General features: G+C 33.2%; 1 protein-coding gene across 1 annotated transcript; it reads left to right on the forward strand.

Moving 5' to 3' along the window:
* Positions 1-6836: 6836 nt before the first annotated feature.
* On the forward strand, positions 6837-20518 carry LOC108903522 (pyruvate kinase-like). The gene is made up of 4 exons (XM_018705741.2): positions 6837-7224; positions 14955-15548; positions 17265-17607; positions 20218-20518. Exons 1-4 carry the CDS (start codon positions 6837-6839, stop codon positions 20516-20518), a joined length of 1626 nt encoding a protein of 541 aa, XP_018561257.2.
* Positions 20519-26749: the final 6231 nt, after the last annotated feature.

Genomic DNA, 26749 nt, shown 5'->3' on the forward strand with positions numbered 1-26749 from the left:
ATAGTTATTTACAACATAAGTATTATTTACCAGTCGAGGACGATTTTGCGCCCGAGCGGAGCGAGGGCTGGCAATAGAGTCCGAGACTGGTAAATTATACTTAACTGCTGCGTGGTGTATAACATTTTATCTGCTCCCACAGTTTTTTATGATTCATGAAATAAAGATTCGGTTTTATTTTTTGACATTTCTTAATCAATTCATTTTGACATTATTTGAAATATTGCAAAGTCGCCTTGGTTGTTTGGAGTTTGTCGTTTCTAAGGTATTTATAAATAAAGCTACATAAATGTTGCAATTTTGATGGTTTTGAATTATTATTTCTAAATGAGTGATTTTCAAATAGAAAGTGCAGCAAATGCTTTATTGCCCGAGAAGTCGAAAGTGCGCTACGGACAAGCATTTAGAAATGGTACCAGAACAAAAATACTGATGTTTCTGAAATGTCACTGCTAGCAAGTCAAGCATTTTAAAGTCATCGGCGAGTTTGTAGAGTGAATACTCAATGATTAAGTCAACTATTCTCATAAAAGAGAGCGTGGAATATATCAAAATACCCTAAGTTGGGAGCATTTTTGAAACGTAAGAATGACGGCTATGCACCTAAAAAGTCAAACGTTTTTACAAGAGAACAAGTCAACAATTTTCTCGTTCAGGCACACGATAACACATATTTGCTAACGAAGGTAGTGACTGTCTTAGGCATTGCAGGAGCATGGCGTTCTGATGAGTTGTGCAAACTTACTTTGGACAACGCAAATTTCAAAAATTTCAGATTCTAAATTTCAGATTCTAATAATGGTATGTCACGTACGTTTACAATTACTTCTCGTCTGGGTTCGGTTTCTCACCTATAAATTCTCAAGAAATATATCAAGATTAGATTGGAAATTAAAACTGAAATTTCACGCTTTTTTATGCGCTATCAAACAGGTAAATGTTACAACCAACCAAGAATGTCCTTTCTATGATTCCTAATAAGATTGCACAGTTTTTGAAACTAGAACATCCTGAAAAACATACAGGCCATTCATTCCGAAGAACATCGGCAAAGTTACTGGCTAATACAGAAGTTGATTTATTAGCAATCAAGAGATATGGTGGCTGGAAATCAACCACAATTGCAGAAAGTTATGTTGCTGACAGTTTAAGTAACAAAAATGAAATAGCCAACAGGATTCTTTACAATGACACTTCAATTTCAAGGTTCTAGTAGTGCGTCGCATCATGCTGTTTTAATGGATTAGTCGGGTAATATTGAGCCTCCGGTGAATGAAATGGAGCGGACAAATCATTTTGAGAAAAATGTGACAATTATTATTAGTAAACGCGAGGGGAATAATTATCCAGATTTTATAAAAGTTACTAAATGTAATAACTGTACAAGTACTATAAATTCATATATATATATATATAATTCGTTNATACATCCAGTTGCAGCATTTGTTGATGACTGAACAACAGAAACAGAATCGTATAGAATGTTGTTGTCAATTGCTTGAATAGTTCAATGACGATGAAACATTCATTGAAAGGATCATAATGGGAGACGAAACGCGAGGGGAATAATTATCCAGATTTTATAAATGTTACTAAATGTAATAACTGTACAATTAATAATTAAGAAAATGTAATGTTCATCAAATATTTCTATTTATTTGTTCATAAAATATGTATAACTCGAAATCGCTTTTTTTCCTAGGGAGGTAAGTTACCTCACTTACCTCCCGTTGTCCACAGCAACTACCATTTCTACGGTAAAATCCACTTACCTCCTTAAAACCTATGTATTAATAGTCTATTTACTATACTGGGAGCAGATAAAATATATTTTTTATATTTTAAGACGCGTAATAAGAGCTTCACAAAATTTTATAGTGTAATACTGTCGGTATTATTACCCTATAAAGGTACTTACAAAACTATACTAGTAATTCTACATTTCAATTGCCAGTGACGTAGATATGGGGGACTCCGATCGTTTCATGAACATCTAGCTCATGACTTTTCTGAATTACTTATCTACATATACTTAGTTATACTTCACAGTTACGAAAAAAGCAAAATATTGCTTTTGTCAACATGTAGTGCACTTTTACTATTACTATTTTTTTAGTGTTCTCATTTTAGAAAAAACAAACATATTCATAAGCAAGTACTACTTTCTATGACACCCTGTACAAACGCAGTCATATAAATTTATGTGGTTTACTAAAATCTTGCAGGAAACGTCTTAATAATTCAACACATCACAACAATTCGACTGTCACCGAAATACAATCGTAAGAGGCAAGGCAGGTACGTACAAAAGTCAAAATATTACAATTGCTGAATTTTCTATAGAGGTTTAATGGTGAAAGAGACATCAAACTAAAAATATTAATCATTTGAAACTTTAGCAATTGAATACCTGTCCACACGTCCTAAATATTTGCAGAGAAGGCTTTGCCAGTTGCTTTTCCTCCGCCATATTCAATTGCCCTTTCTGTAAACGTCAAGACGACTTGATGTATGCGTCTCAGAAGCTTCGCTTTGTAGTGATTCCCGTCACGGTTTCCTTGGTTTTGGTCAATGCGGTGTGTATTTTAAGGATTATGTGGATGCTGATTTTTTATGAAACATGGGGCAACTGTGAAGAGTGGATTAACGTCCACTTTTTGTAAAAGCTTAACAAATGGAACAAAAACTATTCGTTCAGTGCGAGTCAGTGTCACTCTTTCACTCTTTTAGACTTTATATTTTCATTTTTAATAAGAAATAAAAATGGAACATTTCAGTAGGTACTATTTAAAAGTCGACGATTCTTGAGTATTATATTAGCAGGGTTATTTGATATTATTATACAACAAGGAACGAAATATCACCTATTCTGATAATTCAAATATTTTTATTTATTTCGCCAATATGCAAGGTGTTTATACAGGGTGCTAGAAGTTTGACTGCCTTAATTTTAACAGAAGATAGAATACATTAAAATAAACAAAAAAACCTTATATGACATGGGTTCTAAACTCAACCATTTCCGAGAAAATAATTATCCAACAAAAAAATCTCTAACTTGATGTACAAATGTTCGATTAATTAACGAATATTGACATAACTGCGTGAATAGAATACCATAAAATACAATGTTATCACTTTTTTGAACTTCTTTATGCTTAATTCTAAAAATAATTAGCGTTGTAATAAATTTAAAATTCGATAAAATTCATAGACAGCAATGTGACAACGGCGCGGCGGATAACACGAGGTACTAAGCTTTCCAGCAATACGCAATTCAGTTGGTGTTGGTTTCTGGAAATGGACCGTATGAGGTGTTTTTTGTACCACTATTTCCTTTTCTGGAGGTGTTTTCCAGCGAGTGCTCGAAGGTGTCGTGTGTGTATCGAAAATGGTGGTAGACATTTTGAATATATGTTGTTTTGGAATTGTGCGTTAAAAAATTACTGAATTTTGCTTTTTGGTCCCTAAATTATTTATAATACATATGATTACTTGGACGACGTGAACCTTTGGGTACTTTAATTATTATATATTTTTCAAATTCATAATTTGATTAAAAGTTAAATTCCTGTTTTAAGAGAATCATAATTACTAAAATTCGAGCTAAAATTTAAGCTCAACACTATCTTCATACTACAAAATCGATACATTTTATTTTATTTACTTATTTCAAAACTGTAAAACGATTGTCTTGAAATTTACTAAATGTTTCACAATAATAGTTGTTTACATTTTTTCCGTAGGACAAGTCTGCCGTGTACACACGTGGTGTGCATCAGCAGGTTAAGCCCTGTTATCACGTTATGATGAAACTCTATTTCATGCTGAAGTTATGGCATATCATACTTCTTACATCCTGTATACTTGGAGAGGATACATGAAGAATACATAAAATGAAGTTTACATACCTCAATGACAAAAATATATTTTGCCAATGGAATATATATATTTTTAATATCTACTAGCATACTACATTGAAACCTTTTTTAAAACCGATAGCTCTACCTTTACAAATATTTACGTACGAGGTCTGTTCAGAAAATAACCGAACTTTTTTAATTACGCATTAATGGAAATATTTAGTGATATGCCATTGGCAACATTGCATTGCGCATAACCTCCTCTTGTAACCACATGTTCTTGGGTTGTTGATTCTTATTTAGTTTTCGTGATATTGTTATTTGAATGCAACAAGTTTAAATGTTAAGTGACGATTTTTGAAATGTGCTACTTTCTGGAACAACGAAACAACGTAAAATTTTACATGAGACTGGGAAAAACTCTCACGGAAACATTTCAACTTTTGGAACAAGCTTACGGAGATGAGGCTCTGGGTCGTAGGCAATGTTACGAATGGTTTTCACGATTTAAAAGTCGTTGTCAGTCAATTAAAGATGATTTGCATTCGACTTTAACTGATGACTCTCACGTTCAGAAAGTCAAAGATCTGGTGCGTGCAAATCGCCGATTGACTGTCAGAGAAATTGTAGAAGAGGTTGGCATTTCAATTGGCCATGCCATGGAATTTTGACTAAAAAATTGAACATGCATCGAGTTGCAGCATTTGTTGATGACTGAACAACAGAAACAGAATCGTATAGAATGTTGTTGTCAATTGCTTGAATAGTTCAATGACGATGAAACATTCATTGAAAGGATCATAATGGGAGACGAAAACTGAGTTTACGGCTACGACATTGAGACAAACGTTCAATCGTCACAATGGATTGACAAAGAATCTCCACGCCCCAAGAATGCACGTCAGTCTCGATCCAATGTCAAAGTGATGCTCACTGATTTTTCGACTTTAATGGAATTGTGCATTTTTAATTATTGCCTCGAGATGAAAAAGTGAATCGTGTGTACTATCCAGGCTTTTTACAACGGTTACCTAAATGGAAAAATTGACAAATAGGGACGAGTTGTGGTGAGACAACTCATAGTTTTTGCACCACGACGATGCGCTCACACACCCAGCTTTGTCAATCGTCGTCGTTTTGTGCCAAAAATCAGATTACTGTCCTCCCTCATCCTCCTTACTCGCCAGACTTGACTCCTTGTGACTTTTCCTTATTTCCGAAATTAAAATCAGTGCTAAAATGACGCCGTTTTCAGACTATTGATGACATAACAGCAAATTCCTCACAGACTTTAAAGGCTACTTCAAATGAAGCCATCCAGAACTGCTTCAGGAAATGAAAACACCGCTAGGAAAAGTGTGTAAATAGATGAGGGAAGTACTTTGAAGATAGGGATCAATAATGCATAAAATTAATAATAATAAGTTTAAAAAAATTAAGTTTGGTTATTCTCCGAACAGACTTCTTATCCCTATTTGGAAATCGTAATTTTCTTCAGAGTTTCCACAGGTTATTACCTTGTTCATTAATTCACTATTACTGTATTGATGAGCCATTTCAGTATGTTTATTCGTACTTATTAATACACACAACACAGTCACACTGTTAAAAGTAAGAATTTAGAAAAATAACTATCTTTTTATACTAATAATTTTCCAAATAAAAGATACACATTTCGATAATGAAAACTAATGATGACTAATATTTTTCTGTTTACTGTAAGAAAGAGGACAGAAAAGCGGAGTATACATCATTTACAGTCATGTTTGATTTTTGACAATTTTGATTATTATTAATTTTATGGGATTTTGATTATTGAAAATGCTAATAAAATTATAGGGAAGGTTTTGATGAAAACCTTTATTATTCAGTAGTTTATATAAAACATAAATATTGCAGTGTAATATGCAAATGATATCTCAGTAGCTTCTTGGGCAGCAATATACATTTATGTATACAGTATACGGAAAAGGTAATGGTTACGGGATAAAAAATTTTCAAACCACTTTGTCTTTGATTTTCAAAAGAAGGAACAGAAAAAAATCCGATGCATTTTGTTGACAAAATACAAACCCACTATCTAAGATTTGTTTTCTTGAACTTTTTACCACAAAGTACCACTTCAAGCACACAAAATAAAATAATTATCACATGAAGATTCGTGAATGTTACTAAGTGAACGAACAACTATCTTGTAAGTCTTGTTAAATCTGCCACCCGATATTATAAAGACAAAAAAAGAAAGAATGGCAGCTTATCGTATCAGGAATAAGAAGAATGAGGGATTAAAACCTTACTTATAGCACTCCAAACTGAAATCTTCGCTACTATAAACTCGTACTTACTGCAGAATTTACGAAAAGCTATTCAAGTAAGCTTTGCAGTATATTCTCCGATAGTCAAGAAGCTATAAAGGTCTTGAACTCAAAATTTGTTTATAGTTGTTTGCGATTGCTACAAACTGACAAGTACCAATACGGTTCAGCTGTGTTGGATGCCAGAACATAAAAATGATGAAAGTACTCGCATTGAAAAACAGATGAAATTCAATGCAAAAGAAGGGTGAAACAGTTTCCCTAGAACCAAAGCTATTAGATCTTGAACACGTTAAAGAATTTTTGCTTTGCAGTAATTTACTACGTCTCTTCATATAAATTGGCTTCTACTAAAACGTTTTCATTTTTTTAAATTCCCTGTAGTAGATAGCCATCATTTAATGATTGTGTTAATATTTATCAAGATTTATTAAATTATTTCCCATGTGATGCTTAATTTTTGCTTGCCACTACCACTGAACGTTTAAAAAAAAGGACGATGAAAGTTTGTTTGTTTCATTTAGAATCATTTAACTCGAATCTGGTTCAAGCGAAACGAACACAACAACAAATTTTTGATTAGCTTATTTATGACAATTAATCAAAATTGACAGAAATGTTCCAAGTGCAATTCAAAATTTAAGGTGTACGTTGAACAATGGCATTCAATTCAAAATGCCCCAAACTGCCTTGGATGGTAGATTTTTATACTGCCGAAGATGGAAAAGTATACAACACCCAAATGGAAGCGGCTTTCGCCAATACCACCTTGGAATACATGAGTTCCCTAAACATAAAATCAAGACCAAAATATTTTCGGGAAACGCAGCTGGTAGCCGGTATCACTCCGCATGTTTCTTGCTCTGATTTAGAAAACATCATGCATTTACATGTTCGTGTCTTCAATATAAAGGCCATAGACAATCAAAGAGTATTGGAAACTTTATCGAAAGTTAGAGCAGTTAATGCGAATTACAGCAAGGATACTGGCAAAATTTTTCCACTAGCAATAGCCTTGGAAATTAAAGGCCCTGAAATTCGTATAGGTACGTCTAAATAAAAATTATCATAAATTAAGATAGTTAGTACTATTATTACAACATACAGTTAAAACATACGTCATATTTTTATATACCTGTCAATTCGCCACACATTCAACAATATACAAGGTGTCCCAATTTCCCACCTGGAAAATATCGGAAAAAAAAACAAAAAAAACTGAGATACGTCGATTTTCTTTTCAAGGGGGACACGTGATGGTGTGATTTTGATGTCTTGGAAGCTACCCCTTAGGCAGGGGTGTAAAATACCCTTAAACCTTAAATGGCACCCTATGTTGAGTAACACCTAAATTTTGGTTTGGATATGACAATAGAATCATCACAAAGAGTAAGACAAAATATCAATGAATGAAATAATGTTAAGTGTACAAATTGTTTTCCCTCCACTTCCATACGATAATAAAATCTTTGCTCCACTTCCGAACGAACATTTCGAAGCATCCTATCCAGTGATTTGGAAAGTTCTGATTAAGAAAATCATGCACAGCTACCGAATAATGTGATGGAGAACTCTCCTGTTGAAACCACACATCCTCTTCTGTCAAAACGTTGTCATTTTCCAATACTTCAACAATCATCAGGTAGATATAAGTTTCCAGTAGATTCAGATACATGTTTCTATCCAGATTTTCTGGTAGGAAGAAAGGCCCTATGAGATGGTCTCCCAGTATACCCGCCCAAACATATAATTGCGATCAGGATCGTCTTCATTAATTTCTTACACCAAATTAATTTTGTATGGGTAATACTGACGAATTTTTAAGATCCGACGGTAACTAGGTACAGAAATTCCTGAAGTAGATACTTACAAGTTTCCTGAAACTCAAATTTGGTTCCTTGTGACCCAGGATAGCTGACGTACGACCTGTTCACGTTGATGCTTTATGTTTGCAACTAATCCAGTCTCCGAAAATTTATACACTGAATCCAGGACATACCGATACGAAGTGTTTATGTCAGGATGACGATCATTAAAAATCTGTGCTGCCGCCGTGCACAATCATTATACTTGTAGACCAAACTAATTATTTCCACTTTTTCAGCAATTGTATAAATCATTTTCAAAAATTGGAATTCAATCGACTTTGTGATGATTTTACGGGATATTGTCTGGACAAGACAAAACGAAATAATATTGTCTCGTTTAAAGTAAAACAGGTAAAAAGTTGAACTGATAGAGCATGATGTTTGTGTATCGACAGATCAAAAATCAACAACGAATTTTTTATCGAGAAATCAGATAACATCCGAAATGCTGCGAAATATTCGGAAGTGGAGCAAAGACTTTATTATTGTATGGAAGCGAAGGGAAACCAATTTGAACATTTAATAAAATAACATTCTTTCATTCATATATATTTTGTCTTATTCTTTACGTGATGATTTTATTGTTACATCCGAGCCAAAATTTAAAAACTCGTATATCGTCGTGAGCAGAATTGAAAATGTACAGGTACATCTGATATGCCTCATCATTCGATAATTCTGTTATCGCTGTTATTGCTGTTTTTTTTTTAATAATACAACAAATGTCCACTTTTGCTATATGATAATGATTTGCTAATATAACTCTGTATTTAACTTATAAATTCAGACTTGCGCAGTGCCAATACCTTTAAATATTTCTAAATCTAAAGCCAAGTCTTTTTCCCGGAAACTAATGATATTCGGTTTCGCTATAGATTTGAAGACCATGTACTGCATAGACGTAGTTGTGTCAAAGTTCTAGGTGTTATACAATACCAAATTAATATTTTTTGTACAAATTGTGAATGTGTCGCAGGGGTTTATTACAAATTTGGGGTTTGCTTTGGTAATAGGTAACAGGTAAAGATTTCAAGAAAATTTACTTACTGTTTTTTCCGTAGTTTTAGTAACGTTGCGTTTTTACGTACCTTTTAAGTATATTAGTTATGTTAGACCTAAATTAAGACTAGGCTTCTGTGGTTGGTTATTGTTACGTCACATCACCAGCTTAACGTTTTTTGCAGAACATATTTCTGAATTAGATGAACAACCTTATTAGGAAGTTTATGTACTCTGTAATGTACTCATATAAAATTACATACTTATATGTTTGTAATTTCTCTTTCTCGCATCAATATTTTGCAGTGGTCTCCTTTACATCAAATAACATTTAATCATATCATTGAGATTATATACAGGTTGTCTACTACCAGAGGGCCACTCCTATGTATCTCGCTTAATATACGACGCACGTCAAAATTCTTTATATGTTTTTTGTTGCATTTTTGAGGCCTTGATGCTCGTAAAAACAAATTTAAGATCCATGGCCAACTTTGTGAGTAATTATAAAAAAAAACGAAAAAGTAGAGAAAATTTAGGGCCGTCTAACTTTTTTATTTTAAGAGATAGAGAAAACTTATTTTAACAACATTTTTAAAGTATCGTATGTAATTTGCTGCACCCTCTTCGCTGGCAAAAAAAAATGTCATCGAAGCAGGCTGTGGCTACAAAAAATTGCTTTTCCTCTTTCATGTGATATACTACAGGTTGCCTTTATATTTTATATTTATTATATATTTTGCAATTTTGGTATAAAAAATGTAAACATTTTCCTGTTAACGTAGAAATTGTTATAGACGCGTCAACTACAAAAAATGTAACCCTTTGTGGGCTAGTGGTGCCTTATTGGGACCACAGTTCAAACTCTGTCCTAGAAGCGGCCTAGTAAGTGCTAGGTGGAACCACTTCTTTAGGCGTCATTCCCCCCTCCTTAATTCAAATTCCGCGTGCTGTGTTTATTCATTTCTCAGTTGTTGTTTGTGAGTCTCGCACGACGGTTTTTGCACGTGTTTACAGATAGTCTCTTCTTAGTTCACGTCACCATGTCACGTAAGTTTATGATCTTATTCTTTTAAATATGCATTCTAGTACAGTTTTGTGTCAAGATGTTGATGGTTTTTTATAGCTAAAACTTTTATTTTTTAGTAAATATACTGTGGTTCCATTTGGGACCACTAGGCTACACATACTAATTAATTTTCTTATTTTAGGAAAGAAATATTTGGATTTAGCTAACATGAGTTCTGATGAGGCATTTGTTATGTTGGATGAGATACCTTCCGATACGGGCTCCATTACCTCTGGGGCACCATCGGATGATGAAATTGATGCAGATGAGTGTATTATGAACTCAATTGAAGATTTGTCAGAAAATAGACCTGATTTGCCAGTACCAACAAGCAAAGAAGTGAGGATGATCTTCCTTTGGCGACATTCATACATCAGTGGACTAGTAATTCGGCACACGCTAACACCCCGCATCGTTTAAAAAAAAACAGTGGACCAAATATGCCCGAATATGTAGAATCACCAACTGATATTTTTCTCTGTTTGTCTACAAAGGAGCTCATAGAAAAAATTGTGTTTGAAACAAATTTATATGCAACACAAATAACTAATAATAACCGTTTTGTTCCCACGACATATGACGAAATTAAATGTTTTTGTGGAATAAATATAATGATGGGATTAACAAAGAAACCAAGTTACAAAGATTATTGGTCTTCTAAAATGCAAATTAGGGACTCTTTATTTCATCGCTACATCGTGCTAGATGGCATTGCAGTACCTGCCAGGTTGGACTTTGTTTAACTGATAAATCGAACTATTTTTACGCATTCCATAAAAAATGATGTATGTACTTATGTACCTGTGGTTCCATAGTCGAACCACATCTTTGTGTTTTTTCTGTATAATAAAAACTATTTTTTTATACAATATATAAGTTTTGTATACCTTTTTCAATAGTTGAATAGTTAAGTAGATCTTAAAAAAATTTACTTTTAAAAAACTCGAGATAATTCAGGCCACAAAGGGAATAAATATAATGTACTTCTTTTAAGTAAAATACAGATTACACATTATTTTAATATTGGTTTTTTTACTTTAGAGAAAACTGAGCCTTCAACATTGCTGTTGCACAGACAAAGCAGCTTCGCTGAATGTAACACGCTATGAAAACCAATGTGTTATCCCAGTAATGTCACCATTTCATGTCACCAATAAATTGTTTATTGTTATAGTTTATACATAACTGTTGATTTAAGAATTGTTGCTATTCATTTTGAATAATAATGATATTTTCACATATTGAGAAATGTAATATGTTGAAAACCTTCGCTGATATGGATCTCTTAAGAAGAACAGGGCAATACAATCAGGTGTTGTTAATAAAGTAGCTAATTTTAACAGAATTTTAAATTATGTAAATAGGAAAAATGAGCAAAACAGTGAGAGATTGAAGCAAACTACAATGTAGAGAGGGAGTGCAAGAATATTATGAAAAAATGGTTTCAAATGTTATAAGGTGAAAAAAGTGCATCTCTTAAAGAAGGAAAATAAACCAAAGAGATTAGGGTTTTGTAGGTAGTGACAAGAAAGAAAGAGGGAAGATCCTTTTATATGCAGAAGAATTCTCTGGTCAGATGTGTTTCATTTTTGTAACAATGGATTTTTTGATGTACTAAGGGTAATATAAATTGGCACGGAGGAACTGCATTTCAACAAAGGTTCTCAGTAAACGTTTGGATTAGAATTGTTGATGCCAAAATCATAAGATCTTACTTCTATGATAGTAAATTGATGGGTGTCAGATATTCAGATTCTTTGCTTAACAGAAGTACATTATATTCATTAAATTTTTTGTAGTTGGCATGTTTAAAACAATTTCTACATTAATCTACATTTTTGATACCAAAATTATAAAAAATGTAATAAATATAAAAGATAAAGGCGACATGTAGTACATCGCATGAAAGAGGAAAACACAAGCAATTTTTTGTATCAACAAACTGCTTCGATGACATTTTTTTTTTGTCCACGTAGAGGGACACACCATGTGAAAGATATCAATTTTGCCATGAAATTTTATTAAAATAAGTTTTCTTTATCTCTTAATATAAAAAAGTTGGACGGCCTTAAACTTTCTGTACTTTTCCGGTTTTTCTATGATTACTCATAAAATTGACCATGGATTTCAAATTTGTTTTTACGAGCAACAAGGCCTCAAAAATGCAACAAAAAACATAAAGAATTTTGACGTGCATCTTGTATTAAGTGAGATCGATATACAGGGTAGCCCATCGAAAACGTACCGCAAGGCATTACAGGGTAGTAAAGAACTTTTCGGTAAAATCCAAAAACAGATCAAATTTGTTTCTGAGGGGGACAAGTTTTGGCTCAAAAAGCATTCCAAAATCTTCAACCCCCTTTGTGGGGGTGCTATCCCCTAAATTTTTTCAAATGGGAATGGGGGTCAAGTGGGGGGTCATTAGAAAGGGCTTTTAATTCTCTATACATCGATTCTTACTTTTTGAAAATCGATTCATTATTTTAGAAAATATGCAGCTTTGAAAATACGAACAATATTTTTGACGAGAAATGCGAAAATCGATTTAATTTTACTTCAAAACTTACGGTATTAGTCAAGTAAATGCTGAAAATGTTGTCCGCCAACTTGCATACAATGATACAGGTTGTCTTCAAACCGTTGTCGAACATTCTGGAGCACTTGCGGTGTTACTTCGCGACATACATTAATGATTCGTCCTCGCAGATCTTCCAAGGTATCAGGTGGAGTGCTGTAAACTTTGCTTTTAATGTGCCCCCAGAGAAAGAAATCTAAAGGATTTAAGTCGGGTGACCGAGGGGGCCACTCAATTGCACCTCTTCGTCCTATCCAGCGTCCTGGAAACGTCTCATTTAGGTAATTGCGCACATTGAGCGAGTAATGTGGAGGAGCTCCGTCTTGCTGGAAAATCAGTTCGTGTTCATTGTAAGCAGGGTCGTCCTCTATGATATTTGTTAGAGCTGGGTCGATGACATTTTGTAGTAAATCCAAGTACATATCGCCTGTCAAATTTCCAGGAAGGAAAAAAGGACCTACAATGGAATTTCCAAAAATACCTGCCCATACATTCAACTTCTGGGGGTGTTGGGAGTGTGTCTCATGGAAAATCCTTGGATTGGTATCAGCCCAGTAACGACAATTATGGCGATTCACTAAACCATTCAAGAAGAACGTACACTCGTCCGAAAAACACACATTAAAGAGGAAATTATCGTTTATCGCTCGTTCAGTCATTATTTCGCAAAATTGCAAACGACGATCAAAATCGTCTTCATTTAGCTCTTGCACTAGCCGAATCTTATAAGGATGGAATTTGTATTTTTTTAATATTCGTTGGACACTTGTACGACTCACTCCTGTCGCAGTAGCCAATTGCATTGTACTCAGCGTACTATCCATTGCCACTTGCCCCAATACCGCTATTTCCGTAGGTTCATTTAGTACCGGATTTTCAACCTGCCTCTTTTTGTTATGAACGGAGCCAGTTTCGCGAAATTTGGCCACCAATTCGCGAACAATTTTTCCAGACGCATGTTTCTCAGGATGCCGTTGGTTGAACAGTTCGGCGACCCGATTTCCGCATTCATTGTTTTTGAAAAAAAGCTCAATAATTTCTACTCTTTCTGGAATTGAGTACACCATAATTAATCAATTTAAAAGACTCGGCAGTATTGGTACTCTTCAACTACAAGTCACAAGACAGTTATCTAGCAACTTCTTGTGGCCTATCTAAATACGAAACAAAAAGCGGACAATTTTTTGCTCACCAAAATCAGGCTAAAGAATTCGCAAATCAAAAAAAAAAACAGCGAATTCTTTTGAAGGAATTTACCAAGCTAATACCGTAAGTTTTGAAGTAAAATTAAATCGATTTTCGCATTTCTCGTCAAAAATATTGTTCGTATTTTCAAAGCTGCATATTTTCTAAAATAATGGATCGATTTTCAAAAAGTAAGAATCGATGTATAGAGAATTAAAAGCCCTTTCTAATGACCCCCCACTTGACCCCCATTCCCATTTAAAAAAATTTGGGGGATGGCACCCCCACTTAGGGGATTGAAGATTTTGCTATGCTTTTTGCGCCAAAAGTTGTCCCCCTCAGAAGCAAACTTTACTTGTTTTTGGATTTTGCCGAAAAGTTCATTACTACCCTGTAATGCCTTGCGGTACGTTTTCGATGGGCTACCCTGTATGTATAGGAGTGGCCCTCTTGTAGCAAACAGCCTGTATATTCACATCTTCCCTGACAGACCATAAAGGATTTTTCTGCTTTTCTAGTTAATATCTTCTTTTTATTTTTTCATTATCTTTTTGTTTATCAAAAATAGTATAACCATGTGCTTTTTTTGTTCTTTCCTTGTTACTGTTTATATTTGTATACACATCACTTAAGGTTATTTTTATTCATGGAAACTGTGTTTTTTATACATAAATCAATGTTCAGATTGTATTTTGTTTTTTTTTTTATTGTAATTTTATTGTTATCTATACATATTTTTGTCTTGTTCATTATTTAACTGGGTTTCCTGCCTTTATAAAGAATCCCCTATCATAATAAAACCATTTTCAATATTTCCTTAAATGTTGATAAATCTGTTACGCTACATTTTATTTCCAAATTTGTTTGATGTCTCAATTTTTTAAAAATTCCATTTATTTTGTAATACAATATAATATTTTTAGCTAAATTAATATTTCATAATTATTACATCTCAGCATTTAGGAGACACTTGATCAATTTAAATCATATATTGATATTTAATGGACACATACCTCAATATGAATGTGGCCGTTAAGGCAAAACATGATCAAGAAGTAATATTACCTATTTTCTTTCTAGGTCAAATAAAACCACCTAATAAAAAAGTTTCATTGGAAAAAGGCCAAATAACGCACCTAACAACCGACCCAGTATACGAAGAACACGTTACGGAGGACATGATATTCGTAGACTATGAGAATCTCTCGTCAGTAATCCAACCAGGAGACAAAGTGATGCTAAACGATGGATCTGTAACACTTTCAGCCATCGAATGCGCGGAGAGCATTGTGAAGTGCATAGTTGAACGTGCAGGTGATATACTGAGTAGCTCTGCCGTGGTGGTACCAAATGTTCCCATGGAAACAAATGAAGTTGCCGAGAATGACAAAGAACTGATTAAGAGTGGTATTAAGGAAAAAGTGGATTTCCTTTTCCTTTCCGGCATACGCAATAAGGATGGTGTAACGGATATCAAAGACTTGTTGGGCGAAGCGGGGCAGTTTATTTCAATTATTACCAAAATAGAGAATTCGGTTGCTATAGAGAATATAGACAAAATTATTGAGGTGTCCGATGGGATATGCTTAGATTGTGACAGGTTGATGATGGAACTTCCGAAAGAAAAAGTTTTTTTGATACAGAAATCCATTACAGCCAAATGTAATTTAGCAGGTAAGATTTATATTTATAGTCAACGTTGAGGAAAAATTTTCGTTAAGGGTAGGTACAATTATGTTGGGGCGTATTTCCACATCCAAAAGAAACATCATGCGATAGAATTAGAAAAGTAGAGGGTTATTGATATAAAATTCAACTTGTTTATAACCAACTGTCACAAGAAATGTAAGGAGAACGGCGCTCAATCGTATTTGTACCATTGATCTAGGCTAGAAAGCGGGTGTTTGGATACTACAGTAAGTCTACAAAGTCCCTTGTTCACATACCTGGACATAAGCGCCTTCGAAGTAACAAAAATCTTGACGAGTTAGCAAAAGTAGATCCATCTAGAGCCCTACGAGTGCTCAAAACCTATGATGCATTGCTAGTAAGGATTAAAACATGTATGGTTGTATGAAGAGTAGAGCATAACAATGGTGGTAAGAAACCCCCATACAGACGGAATCATATTATTAAAAAGATTGTCGAATGAGTTGATGGCAAACTCACTGAACCGAAGTAGCGGATCAATGACAGTAAGACTGCTAACTGAATATTGCAAAATCTGAGTAATATCCGTCTGGTGTAAGATATCCTGTGTAATTTCTGCCAGGGAGAATAAGTTACTACAGCCCATATATTACGCGTGTGTAGAGGCATAGCAAGCTTCTGTTCATAAGAGGAAAATCGGACGCTGAAAGCTATAAGAAAGATCCACTGCCAAAGCTTATAGACCGGGAGATATTAGACTGAAGTTCGACGACGTCTTTCTCATTTATGCCTCTGAGAGTGCTGAAAGGTAACCGAGAGACAAGTACAATAAATTAAATTTAAAAGATGGGCTGCGGGACATCTTTCTGAAAATTCAATTTTCCTTTTCAAAAAAATAATGTGTACAGCGACGTATTTCTCACTTATGCCATGTTCATAAGTTGAAGAGAAGTATCAATTTTATCACAAAATTGTTTTGGCATAAGTGTCGCAAGGGACCTAAAAATGGAAAACTTTGTAAGAAAATGTGAAAAACATCTTTATTTGTCTACCAATTTCTCATTAATGCCAATTAGAAATATGACATTATTGTATTCGAAAAACTCATAAAAAACATTTGCATAAGTCCTACTAAGGACTAAAGAAAATAGGGCTTTGGAAAAGCTGCGGAAAAAGAAAATTAAATTTTCACATATGTGTCCTGGCGGGCACATCGTTTTTTTCCATAATCTTAATTGTCTGATGTATCTTTCAGTACCCTAAAAGGCATAAACGAGAAAGACGTCGTTCAACTTCTACGAGTATCTCTCGGTCTATTAGCAGCATTATGAGAAGATGATCTTTCATCTAACTCCAATATTATTAAAACCCAGAATAAACCTAAAAAAGGGTCACAGTGATAAAACAATGTAATAATTTTGCATTTATAATATAGGAAGTAATATTTATCGCATATTTTATATCCATTAGTCCTTTCCAGACTCATTTTTGATAGGAGAAAAAATAATAATTGTGGGAATGTCAGTGAACCAAATAAAACACATTTAAAAAAAATCGTGCCTGAATACGCGCCACTATTTTTGATTGAATTTTTTCCACCTCGTTGACATTACTATAATATTTTTTTGGTGCTGTGATAAAAAAAATGGATACTAAATGGATACTTCAATACATCTTAAAATTAATTTTTTGAAGAAAAGTAAAAATGTTTGTTAATAAAATTTAAGTATTTATCCGCAGGCATACCTATAATATGTTCTATACGAATATCGGATGTGAAATCAATTTCGAAGGCAGAAGTCTGCGACATCGCTAACGCTATCATCGATGGTGCTGACGCGTTGATGTTGCCTACGGAATGTTGCTTGAAGGAACCCGTCATTTCGATATCAACTATCTGTAGAGAAGCGGAACCGGCGGTCTACGAAAAACGAATTTTCAATGAACTAACCAACGACATCTCGTCTCCAATGGAGGCGATTTACGCCTTGGCCATCTCAGCTGTGGAATCCGCTCTCAAATCTGGTGCGGCTGCAATAATTTGTCTTACTTCTTCAGGAAGGACAGCAAAATTACTGTCGAGGTAAGATTTTATTTGGAAATCATAAAATGTATTTTCCGCCATTTCTACAGAATGAATTTTAAATATATACAGGTGGCCCAGAACTGATTGTTGGTCACTATTACAGTAAAACAAGACCAAATAAGAAACAAGCGGGGATCTATATGGCATGATAATACAGGGTCGGAAAGTACCGATGGTCCATCTGCCGTTACGTGAGAGCGATAAAGTAAGTCATAGAAATCCGTGCGATAGAGAAAGCTGGCTATAATGAAGGCGTCTAATAGTCACCGCCCATTTCACCCTTCCACAAATAAGAAGTGGATCTTAACAAGTTATTGAGTTATGTATCACCAAGTGATGGTAGTAGTTAATAATAATAATAAATGTTTTACTGTACCACATGCTGGTAATAGTTTAAATAACTAGATGGATTTTACATGGTCTGACGACACTTAAAGTGTACGATAATTCAATAAACAAAGAAATATAAATAAAAAAATTAAATAAATTTGGAATTATTACACTGAAGATGAATTTTTCGAGACAAAACGTCTGTCTGGTTCGGGCTCACGCAGTAGTATTGGGGCTCATGAAAGCTTGCAAAAAATATAATAAAATTTTCAGGGTCGTATTTAAAAAAATGAAGTTGATGATAGTCCTGGAGAGACGAAACGTTACGTATAAAAATTGATTATGCCAATCGATAGAGGGCAAAAAGTAGCCATGAGAAAGTGTTCTTTTTTCAATATCACTTCAAACAAGGCTGAAATGAAACAAAAACGGATTTCCAAAATTTCGGTTTTTTACAAATATTTCGAAAACTAATCACGTTAGCCTTGATTTTTTAAAGCATAATGTTGGTCCCCTGATTATGCAACTTTGCCCCCATTTAAGCTACTTCGTACCTCTCACCGTTTCCGAGATCGCTGTAGTGAGAAGCGAATTTGTAACAGCCTATATTTTTTCGAAAGTCCACATTTTTCTCAATAACTTTTATTAAAAAAGTTTTTCGATATCTCTTGCCGTTTAAAATATACAAACGATATGTACAAAGAAAAACACTGGTTCAATCAAGACTGTTACTGATTTTATCAGCATTGCTGTGGTAAACAAAGTACTTGTTCAATTTGATTTTGAATCTTTTAGAGCTTTTCCAAAAAATCATAATCATATCTACTTTTTCATTGAGTACCCATTTCAATATTTTGAAAGAAAGAACAATAAAAGTCGTTGAGAAAAAAAAATTCAAATTTAAAAAACATTAATTTATGAAATTGGAAAAATAATTTTGATGACGTCACAGCCCTTAGGATGCTAAACTTACCAAAATGAAATTTTAAGTCAGATAATTATAATATTCTGCCATAAAGATTCCCGCTTGTGGTTTCCTATTTGCGCTTTTCGTTTTCCTATAATTTAAACAGCGGTATAGTTTACTGTAGGTGACATAATTAATAGTTTTTGTGCAAAAACTAGGAATAAAAAGTCAGATTTAAAATAAATATGGATGACTTTTTAATAGAAAATTAAAATATTTAACCACATTTCCTTTATATGTATACAATATTTATTGAGACAGAATTAAAAGAAAAGCATAAGCCAATAATGTTCTGTTATCGGAAATACTGTAACAATATACTGCGGCAGGAGCGTGCCTTGAAATTTTCCGCCAATGTGTTTCTACCTCGTGTGTTGAATGCTGTTAATTCCAGGAAAGTGGCGCAGGGGTTTTCTTGGAATTCTATCAAAACAAATATCGCACGGACTGTACACCAACGTACACAACGACACCATGGTTAAACTGTTTCGGAGTTGAACAGGACTACAGACTCAATTCCTCAGAGTTTCGTGATGTAACATACTAGCACACCCAAGGTTCTGGGGTTAAGAATTTATGAACGCCTTCCAACTCATAGTCCTGATGTATGAGATCTATGTTTCATGGTTCTATACTCTCGCACATCTCGGGTTACGGGATCATGGAGTTATGAACCATGAGTTATGAAGTTACGGGGTTATTGGGTTATGGTGCAAAGCATGAATTCGAATGTTTTGCTGGTCAATTACTCTCAGGTCAGTTTAACATCTCGAAAACCGCTTTCTAGACGAATGTCTTGATTTTAAGGTCAAAACAAAAACTGATCCAGGAATTCCAATTCGGCGGATCAAAGTACTATGCGACACCTTTTTTATTTTGAGGCCCTGCGAATCAGTTGCAATCAAGTATTTGGAGGTATTCTAGTATAATTAAACTTCTCCGTTTTGTTGAATTTTGTAACAAAACTATTTAGATCGCTTACCTCTATCTTCTAAGACTGTAGTAGTACCAGTAATATGCTCTAAAAGAAAACAAGTTAAATCTCGTTTTAGTAATTTAAGATAAATCGAATTATAAATATTTATTTACGTTTTACCTCATGTATGAAAATTAGACTTATGCATATTTATTTCGTATTCTTGAGGGCCAACATACTGCATGTTATTTTCGGAAAGTATCAAAGGCTACAACATTTTTTGCACATATACTTATTTCTTCCATTTTATGCGCGCGAATTACCCACATCCTACAAGAAACATAAAATTTTCAGTTCTATTTAAGATGAGAGATACACAGCATTGATTTTCCAGGTTTCGACCAAGATGTCCAATAATAGCAGTGACAAGATACCCGCGAGTGGCACGCCAATTAGCAATTTACAAAGGTATTGACAGCGTCGTTAACGTCAGGCCATTCGAAGGAAATTGGGACAAGGATGTCGAACAGAGGCTCCAGCTGGGGACGGCTTACGGAAGATATGTTGGATATGTCCGGGCGGGAGACACAGTGGTGACTGTCTCTGGATCAAGACCTGGGTGTGGAATACCGAATAACATACAGATTATTTATGCATCCGATTTTGATGCCTTGGCTAGGAAGAGAAAATATTAAATATTTGCCTCAATAGTTCAGGGGGTTGATTTTTCTTTAAATAAACTCATTTCTATTAATTAGGTATGAGTTTTGATAACCTAATTTGAACTTTTAGAATTAGGCTAAATCGTCGGTATCCGAATTGATTCGGGAAAGGTTATTATTATCAATGTTATAAAAAGAGAAACAGCTTTTAGAAATTTTAAGAATAAAGACTTTTCTTTCCGTATAAATATCAAATCTCTTATAAATGAAAATTATACAGGGCTATCCAAAAGTTCCGGTACGGCAGAAAAACGTTTCAGATAATAGTGTAAAGATTTTTCCCTGGCTATCTGATGGTTACCTTGGATTTGACCTTGACTTTGACCTTCAAGGTCATTTGAAGGTCGAGTTAAGTTTTTTAAATGGGAACTCCTATTTTTTTGCTGATTTGGAAACAGGAAGTTTTTGGTAGTTTGTACCTTCCATCAAAGAGAACTTTCTATCTTCCATCGAAGAGAACTTTTCTATATATGTTAATACATACCTTGATATAGACTTTGCTATACTTATTTAATTTCTATGCATACACATCACTGACACGTGGATATTTTAAAAGCAAAGTGATCCAACCAAATTTAAAAATTATATGACCATATTAAGAAAATTTACTACCCTTAATTTTCATCATATACACTTTGAAGCACCCGCAGTAGCTTCTGTAGGTGTAATTAAATGTCTATGCGATGGATCCAACTCAAATTGATTTCCTCAAAAGATGCAATTTTTAACAATTAATTGAAATTAATAAAAAATGTACTAATAAATAATCAATACCCTGAGAATTTTATTCAAACAGAACATTGAAACTTTTAAGACAGTTCTGTCCACAACAAAGGGAAATTACATTCACAATAAAAATTACATATATTCCTTTATTATTCGAAAATTGATGAAGAATAGGTAACAAATTTAGCACTAGAACAGTTTTTCAGACAACTAATACCTTACAAACTTTGTTCTCAACGACGCGCCCACATAATGATTTTCAAAATCAAAAAAATTACATTTATAACGTACCTTGTGAATGCACTATACATTGGAGAGACCTTACGACGTGTAAAGATTAGAATTAAGAAATTGACATTAAAAAAACAAAAATTTGAGAAATCAAAAATTGGCAATCACACTTGAGATAGCGGTCATATAATTCAAACGCGTTCGGTTAAAATTTTGGAGAAGGAAAATAATATCTTTAAAAGAAAATTAGAAGAAACCGCAATTATTTTGTTGAATGGTGAAAATATCTATGAGCTTGAATCCTTGTTGGCTACAAATTCTAAACGATGAACTAAGTAATAATAGCATCCCAAACTATAACAAAAGCAAATTTAAATTGTCAAAAATAATTAACAAAAAGTAATTATAAAACAGATAAATTTTCAGAACGTTAACAACTTTTTAAGGTATGCAACAATATAGTAACTTTTCTTGTATTTTGAATTCGTCTTCTTTTTTCAGTGCGAGATTTTTGGTTAAAAAGAATCTATTTTCATAAAAATAACCCTTTACCGATTCTTGTGCAGCGAAGGTTTATTTCATTAATTTTTCCTCAGATGACAAAATACCCAAAAAATAAAGAAAAAGAAGAAATAAATAACTTCAGACAATATCTTTGTGTTTATTTATTTCAATATTTATAGGTCGATATGGTATCTCTAGCTAGGGAAGTAAATAAACAAACTAAATTCAAGCTGTTATACATATTTCTAATAGAAACATGGTTCCTAGTTTGGAAAATGAAAACATTCTATATGAAAAATTAATTGACTGAATACAATGAGATTTCGTGTCGTGTCTATATTTTTGTCTGTTTTTTTTTCAGTGTTCCCTTAAACGGATTTCTTTGGTGCTATGTACTTTTCTACTTTTTTTATTTTTAATTTAATTTAGTTTCATAAGTTTCCCTTTATGTTGTTTTTTAGAAAACTGTACCTAAATAATTTGGTTTATACTAGTTGTCAAGTCACATTAGTTTAATTTAAGGATTAAAGGCGGCTTAAGAAGGTATATCGGGGTCCAAGGGAAGTGAGGATCGCAGGGGGGTCTTATGCTTTTCTTATGGGACTGAAATCTACTACCAACTTGAAAAAATTAAATTCTATTGAAATTATTTGCGATAAACATTATCTATATAGCAAAGAAATCTACTCAATATGCACATATTGAAAATTAACAACATAAAAATATAATATTTAAGTAGTTTTAAATTATATTTAACGTACGCATAAAGACTATGTAGATGTGGCAACAGCGCTAATAATCGAGTGCAGTTGTACACACTGCGAACCTACAGAGCTCGGACATCGGAGATATTGCGCGTCAAATTCGGGTAAAGATGCGTACGCGTTCAAAAATGTATTGTGTATAAACTATGTAAAATATAATTATTATAAAGGGTGATTCAAAAAACCACTAACAGACTTCTAGGGTAGATAATACATAAAAAATTAAGACGAAAAGTTTTAATAAACATAGGGTCGCAAATGCCTCCTTAACGAAATACAGGGCGTCAAAGTTTCTGTAAAATTAAACATTGTCTGCAATAATTCCAAAATGCCTGAACATTTCTATTTCAAATTTGCTATGCGTAGTTAACACCCTAAGACCAATGNTACGATGTTTTTATAAACCATTAAATATATTAAAAGGATTTATCAACTGTATTTTTTATTCCAATAAATATATCACAGATTCCTACGCTTTTTTAATTAGTTTAGTTTTTTAAAAACATTACAAAAAATAATCTGTTGTGGATAATTTATTGTTGAAACAATGTACATGGGATTTAGGAGAAATGTATATGTTTGAAATCAATTTCGTTTTTATCAAGTCATTCAAATGTATTCCCTCTTTGCTGTCAGCTGATTGCGACGTTGCCACATTAATCCTCAAGTCAGACAGAAATGCAATTCTGTTTCTAATTAATACAGCTGCAATGTTCAAAACTTACATTAGTTTTACATCAAAAATAAGATAATACCGTGTACTATCTATGGAAAAGTTTTGTTTCACAATTTCTACATTTTTTTCTCAGTTATGGGCAAAAAAAGAGCCGCACCGTCCATCTTCGCCATATAAACCCATGTTAAAATGAACAACTTTCGAACTTTCAACAATATCTCAAAATCTAGATTCAAAACAAATTTCAAAAAAATATGACGCACAGAGGGAGCACTGGGTAATACGCTATATAAATTTTAAGTATATATGTGCATTTTAGTAAACCCGATATACCTCCTTAAAAACGAAATGCATTGAAATTTGTATACAGGGAAATATCGAAAATGAGCAAGAGTAACTTTTTTATGAAAAGAAGGACATTCTTTCATATTTTCCGTACACAATGTCCGCAACTTTAAATGTAAAAAAAAATCCCTTATTTATCAAAGGATGGCGCTCTATACAAGCAACGTTAAAATTAGTTAGTTAAAAATTCTGAATTGTCATGTCAAAAAACATAATAATGCCAATATTTTTATTCGCACTCTGTCAGTTTTATTGAGAAATTTCAAAATAAACTTCAAACATTGTACTCCCTGTGTCTTTGAAACCAGCAACGTTTGCGGAAGGCATATTTGGCACATTCGACTTATTTTGGCCACCAGTATCTCCAGCTTCGAGATTTCCCAACCCTTCGCACCCGATATATTGTTAAATATACTTTTACATTTACCTATTCATTTAATTTTGCTTAAATGAAACATTTCTATTAGTGTTATTCGTTATCATTATTGATAATATTTGAAGGATCATACAGCCCTTAAGAATCTTTTCATGTTTCACTTGGTTGTTGTTTGTTTTGATAAGAGGAACCCTAAAAGTTTGTCTCAATGTGGCTGTTACATCCTGTATTTTGTTCGTCATTTTTTCATCAAAATTTCAAGTTATATAATATATTTATTTATTAACTGAGCACAAGATGAATTCTAATAATTTAAGAGTCGTTCATGTACTTTTTCAAATAATTCACTAACTACATTTGACCCATCGTTAGTGCAGTTGTTCAATCTCCCCTAATAAAAAAATCCATAACCTAGCAAATTACACAAAATGGTGTAAAATCAATGCGGCTTTATTAGGGAGGCATTCCATGTACCACTTTATTCATTACACGCTAAAACTGAAGTGTAGTGACCGGCGAACTATAACCTAATAACTCTGCAGCGGCAAAATTAAAAACGAAAAACCCAGTGCACGAAATCTGCGAGAATCGGGCTTTAATCATTCGACGCTAAAAATCAGTATAGTTGATTGGTAGGCACATTGGCGTGGTCACATGTGTGCACCGTCACATTTCATCGAATTTCACGGCCCACTGGTTCTTTTGTGAGCGGCTCCAAATACAGGGGTGACACTGTGACGTATTATGTGGGATATTGAAGTATTATTTGGAAATTTAATCGAAAAATTAGTTATTTAATTATGATAAATTTATTTTGTTGTCAAATTTACGAAATTAATAAAATCCTTAACAGAAAAATAGTGCGTTTGATAAAAACTTGCAACGGAAAAAATACCTTGCAAAAAATTATTACATTATTGCAGTTCTCCAGTTTGTGCAAAAAATTGTCACAAATACAGTAAAATAGTAAAAACATTGTAGTAAAATTTATTAATATTGCCCCATTGAACTTCACAATTTATATCTGCCACTGTGTTCGTATCAGAAATAGTATGAAACATACCTTAAAATTCGATGTAGAATCCAAAAATTAAATAAAAAATAGTACATTCCGTTTGAAATAAGCGAGTTGACGTCTACTTCCGGTAGAACCGGAAGTTCCACGGAGACGCCAATATTTTCAATCGATAGAACATTAGGAGAAACCCCCGTACATACATTTTCAGAATTCCAGTACGCGTAGTTTTCCAGAAATGTCTAATTGAATGTCTATCTGGAACACCCTGTATATTATGAAAATATGTACTAAAATATATTTTAGTACAGTGTTGGATTTTATTTAAAATACTTTATGAGAATTATTGAAGAAATATTGAGGTAGATCTGACCTTGACGTGCAATACAATAACAGTTCTTTATTACACACATGGCTTTTTAGTCCAGACGGTATATGTTTCAAAAAGTCCATATTTGGATGAATCGTATATCCACGGAGATATTTGGCTTTTTGGCTTTCAGATATCACTAGAAATGAAAATATTTCTATGCGCATAAAAAAACGTGGACTTAACTTGTGGCGGCGCAATATGTTAAAAAAATTCGAAAAATGTCGATATTTTTCTTCCTATTTAATTATGTATCTTTTCAAGAGTTGATTTTAGGCGAAAATGGAAGAGGAAAAAAATGTTTGTAATTAAATTTTTTACAAAATATGACTAGTTACAAATCGAATTAATCATGATTATTATTATAAAAATCGAAAAAATCGCCAAAAATGGGGTTAAAAAAGCAGGGAAGCAGAGAGCGCGGCCGCTTCGGCCTGCTCGAAATTGAATAGGCGAGTTCAAAACCGCGGAGCGCTTAAAAATCTTTAATATCTCAGCTTCTAGAGGTCCAATTTTGATGATTTTTTTTAAATCGATGTCCCGCGATTTAAAAAATAATAATTAGCGTATTTTCAAATGCCTAACGTTAATAATTAGGTATTGGTCTTTCAACAGTCCGATAATTATTTATCTTTAAACTTCCTTTAATTATTAACTTTTATTTTTTTATTGTATTAAAGGTAAGTGCATAAACTTATATACTGTTTATCAAAGATCAAAAATAAATTTATTTAAATGTTCTAAAATTGTTTAAACATCAATTATTTTCAAAATATGTCGAAAATTAGTAATATAATGAGTAAATTTCTCATTTGCTTATATTTTAAAGAATAAATGAGTTGATTTTCAAAACGCAGTTTTCGATTTTGGTTTTTAAAACGAATTTCTTTCGTATTCAAAAAAGTTTTAAACAAAATACCACAAAATATATTTTCTAATGTCAGGTGATTAATACACTTAATTATTATTATTATCTTTATAGCACCAACAATTTTTCACATGATTATTAGGTAATAATCTCAAAAATGTTTCAAAAACTGCATTTTGAAAATCACCTCCTCAAATAATATTCGAATTACACTTTAATCACAAAATAAATGATGATTAAATTAATAAATTAATTACAAAAATATTTTATTCATACTTAATTGCATTAATAAATCAGGATATAAAAAATGTATAAAAATTCGATCAATG

The sequence above is a fragment of the Anoplophora glabripennis genome, unplaced genomic scaffold, assembly GCF_000390285.2.
Source record: "Anoplophora glabripennis isolate ALB-LARVAE unplaced genomic scaffold, Agla_2.0 scaffold94, whole genome shotgun sequence".
Classification (NCBI taxonomy): Eukaryota; Metazoa; Arthropoda; class Insecta; order Coleoptera; family Cerambycidae; genus Anoplophora; species Anoplophora glabripennis.

Bases quoted from the DNA above. Each gene is read 5' to 3' on its own strand.
- LOC108903522 (XM_018705741.2), top strand. From the start codon at position 6,837: ATGGCATTCAATTCAAAATGCCCCAAACTGCCTTGGATGGTAGATTTT. The intron at 7,225-14,954 runs GTACGTCTAAAT...TTTTCTTTCTAG, and splicing joins AGGCCCTGAAATTCGTATAG to GTCAAATAAAACCACCTAAT. The intron at 17,608-20,217 runs GTAAGATTTTAT...TTGATTTTCCAG, and splicing joins ACAGCAAAATTACTGTCGAG to GTTTCGACCAAGATGTCCAA.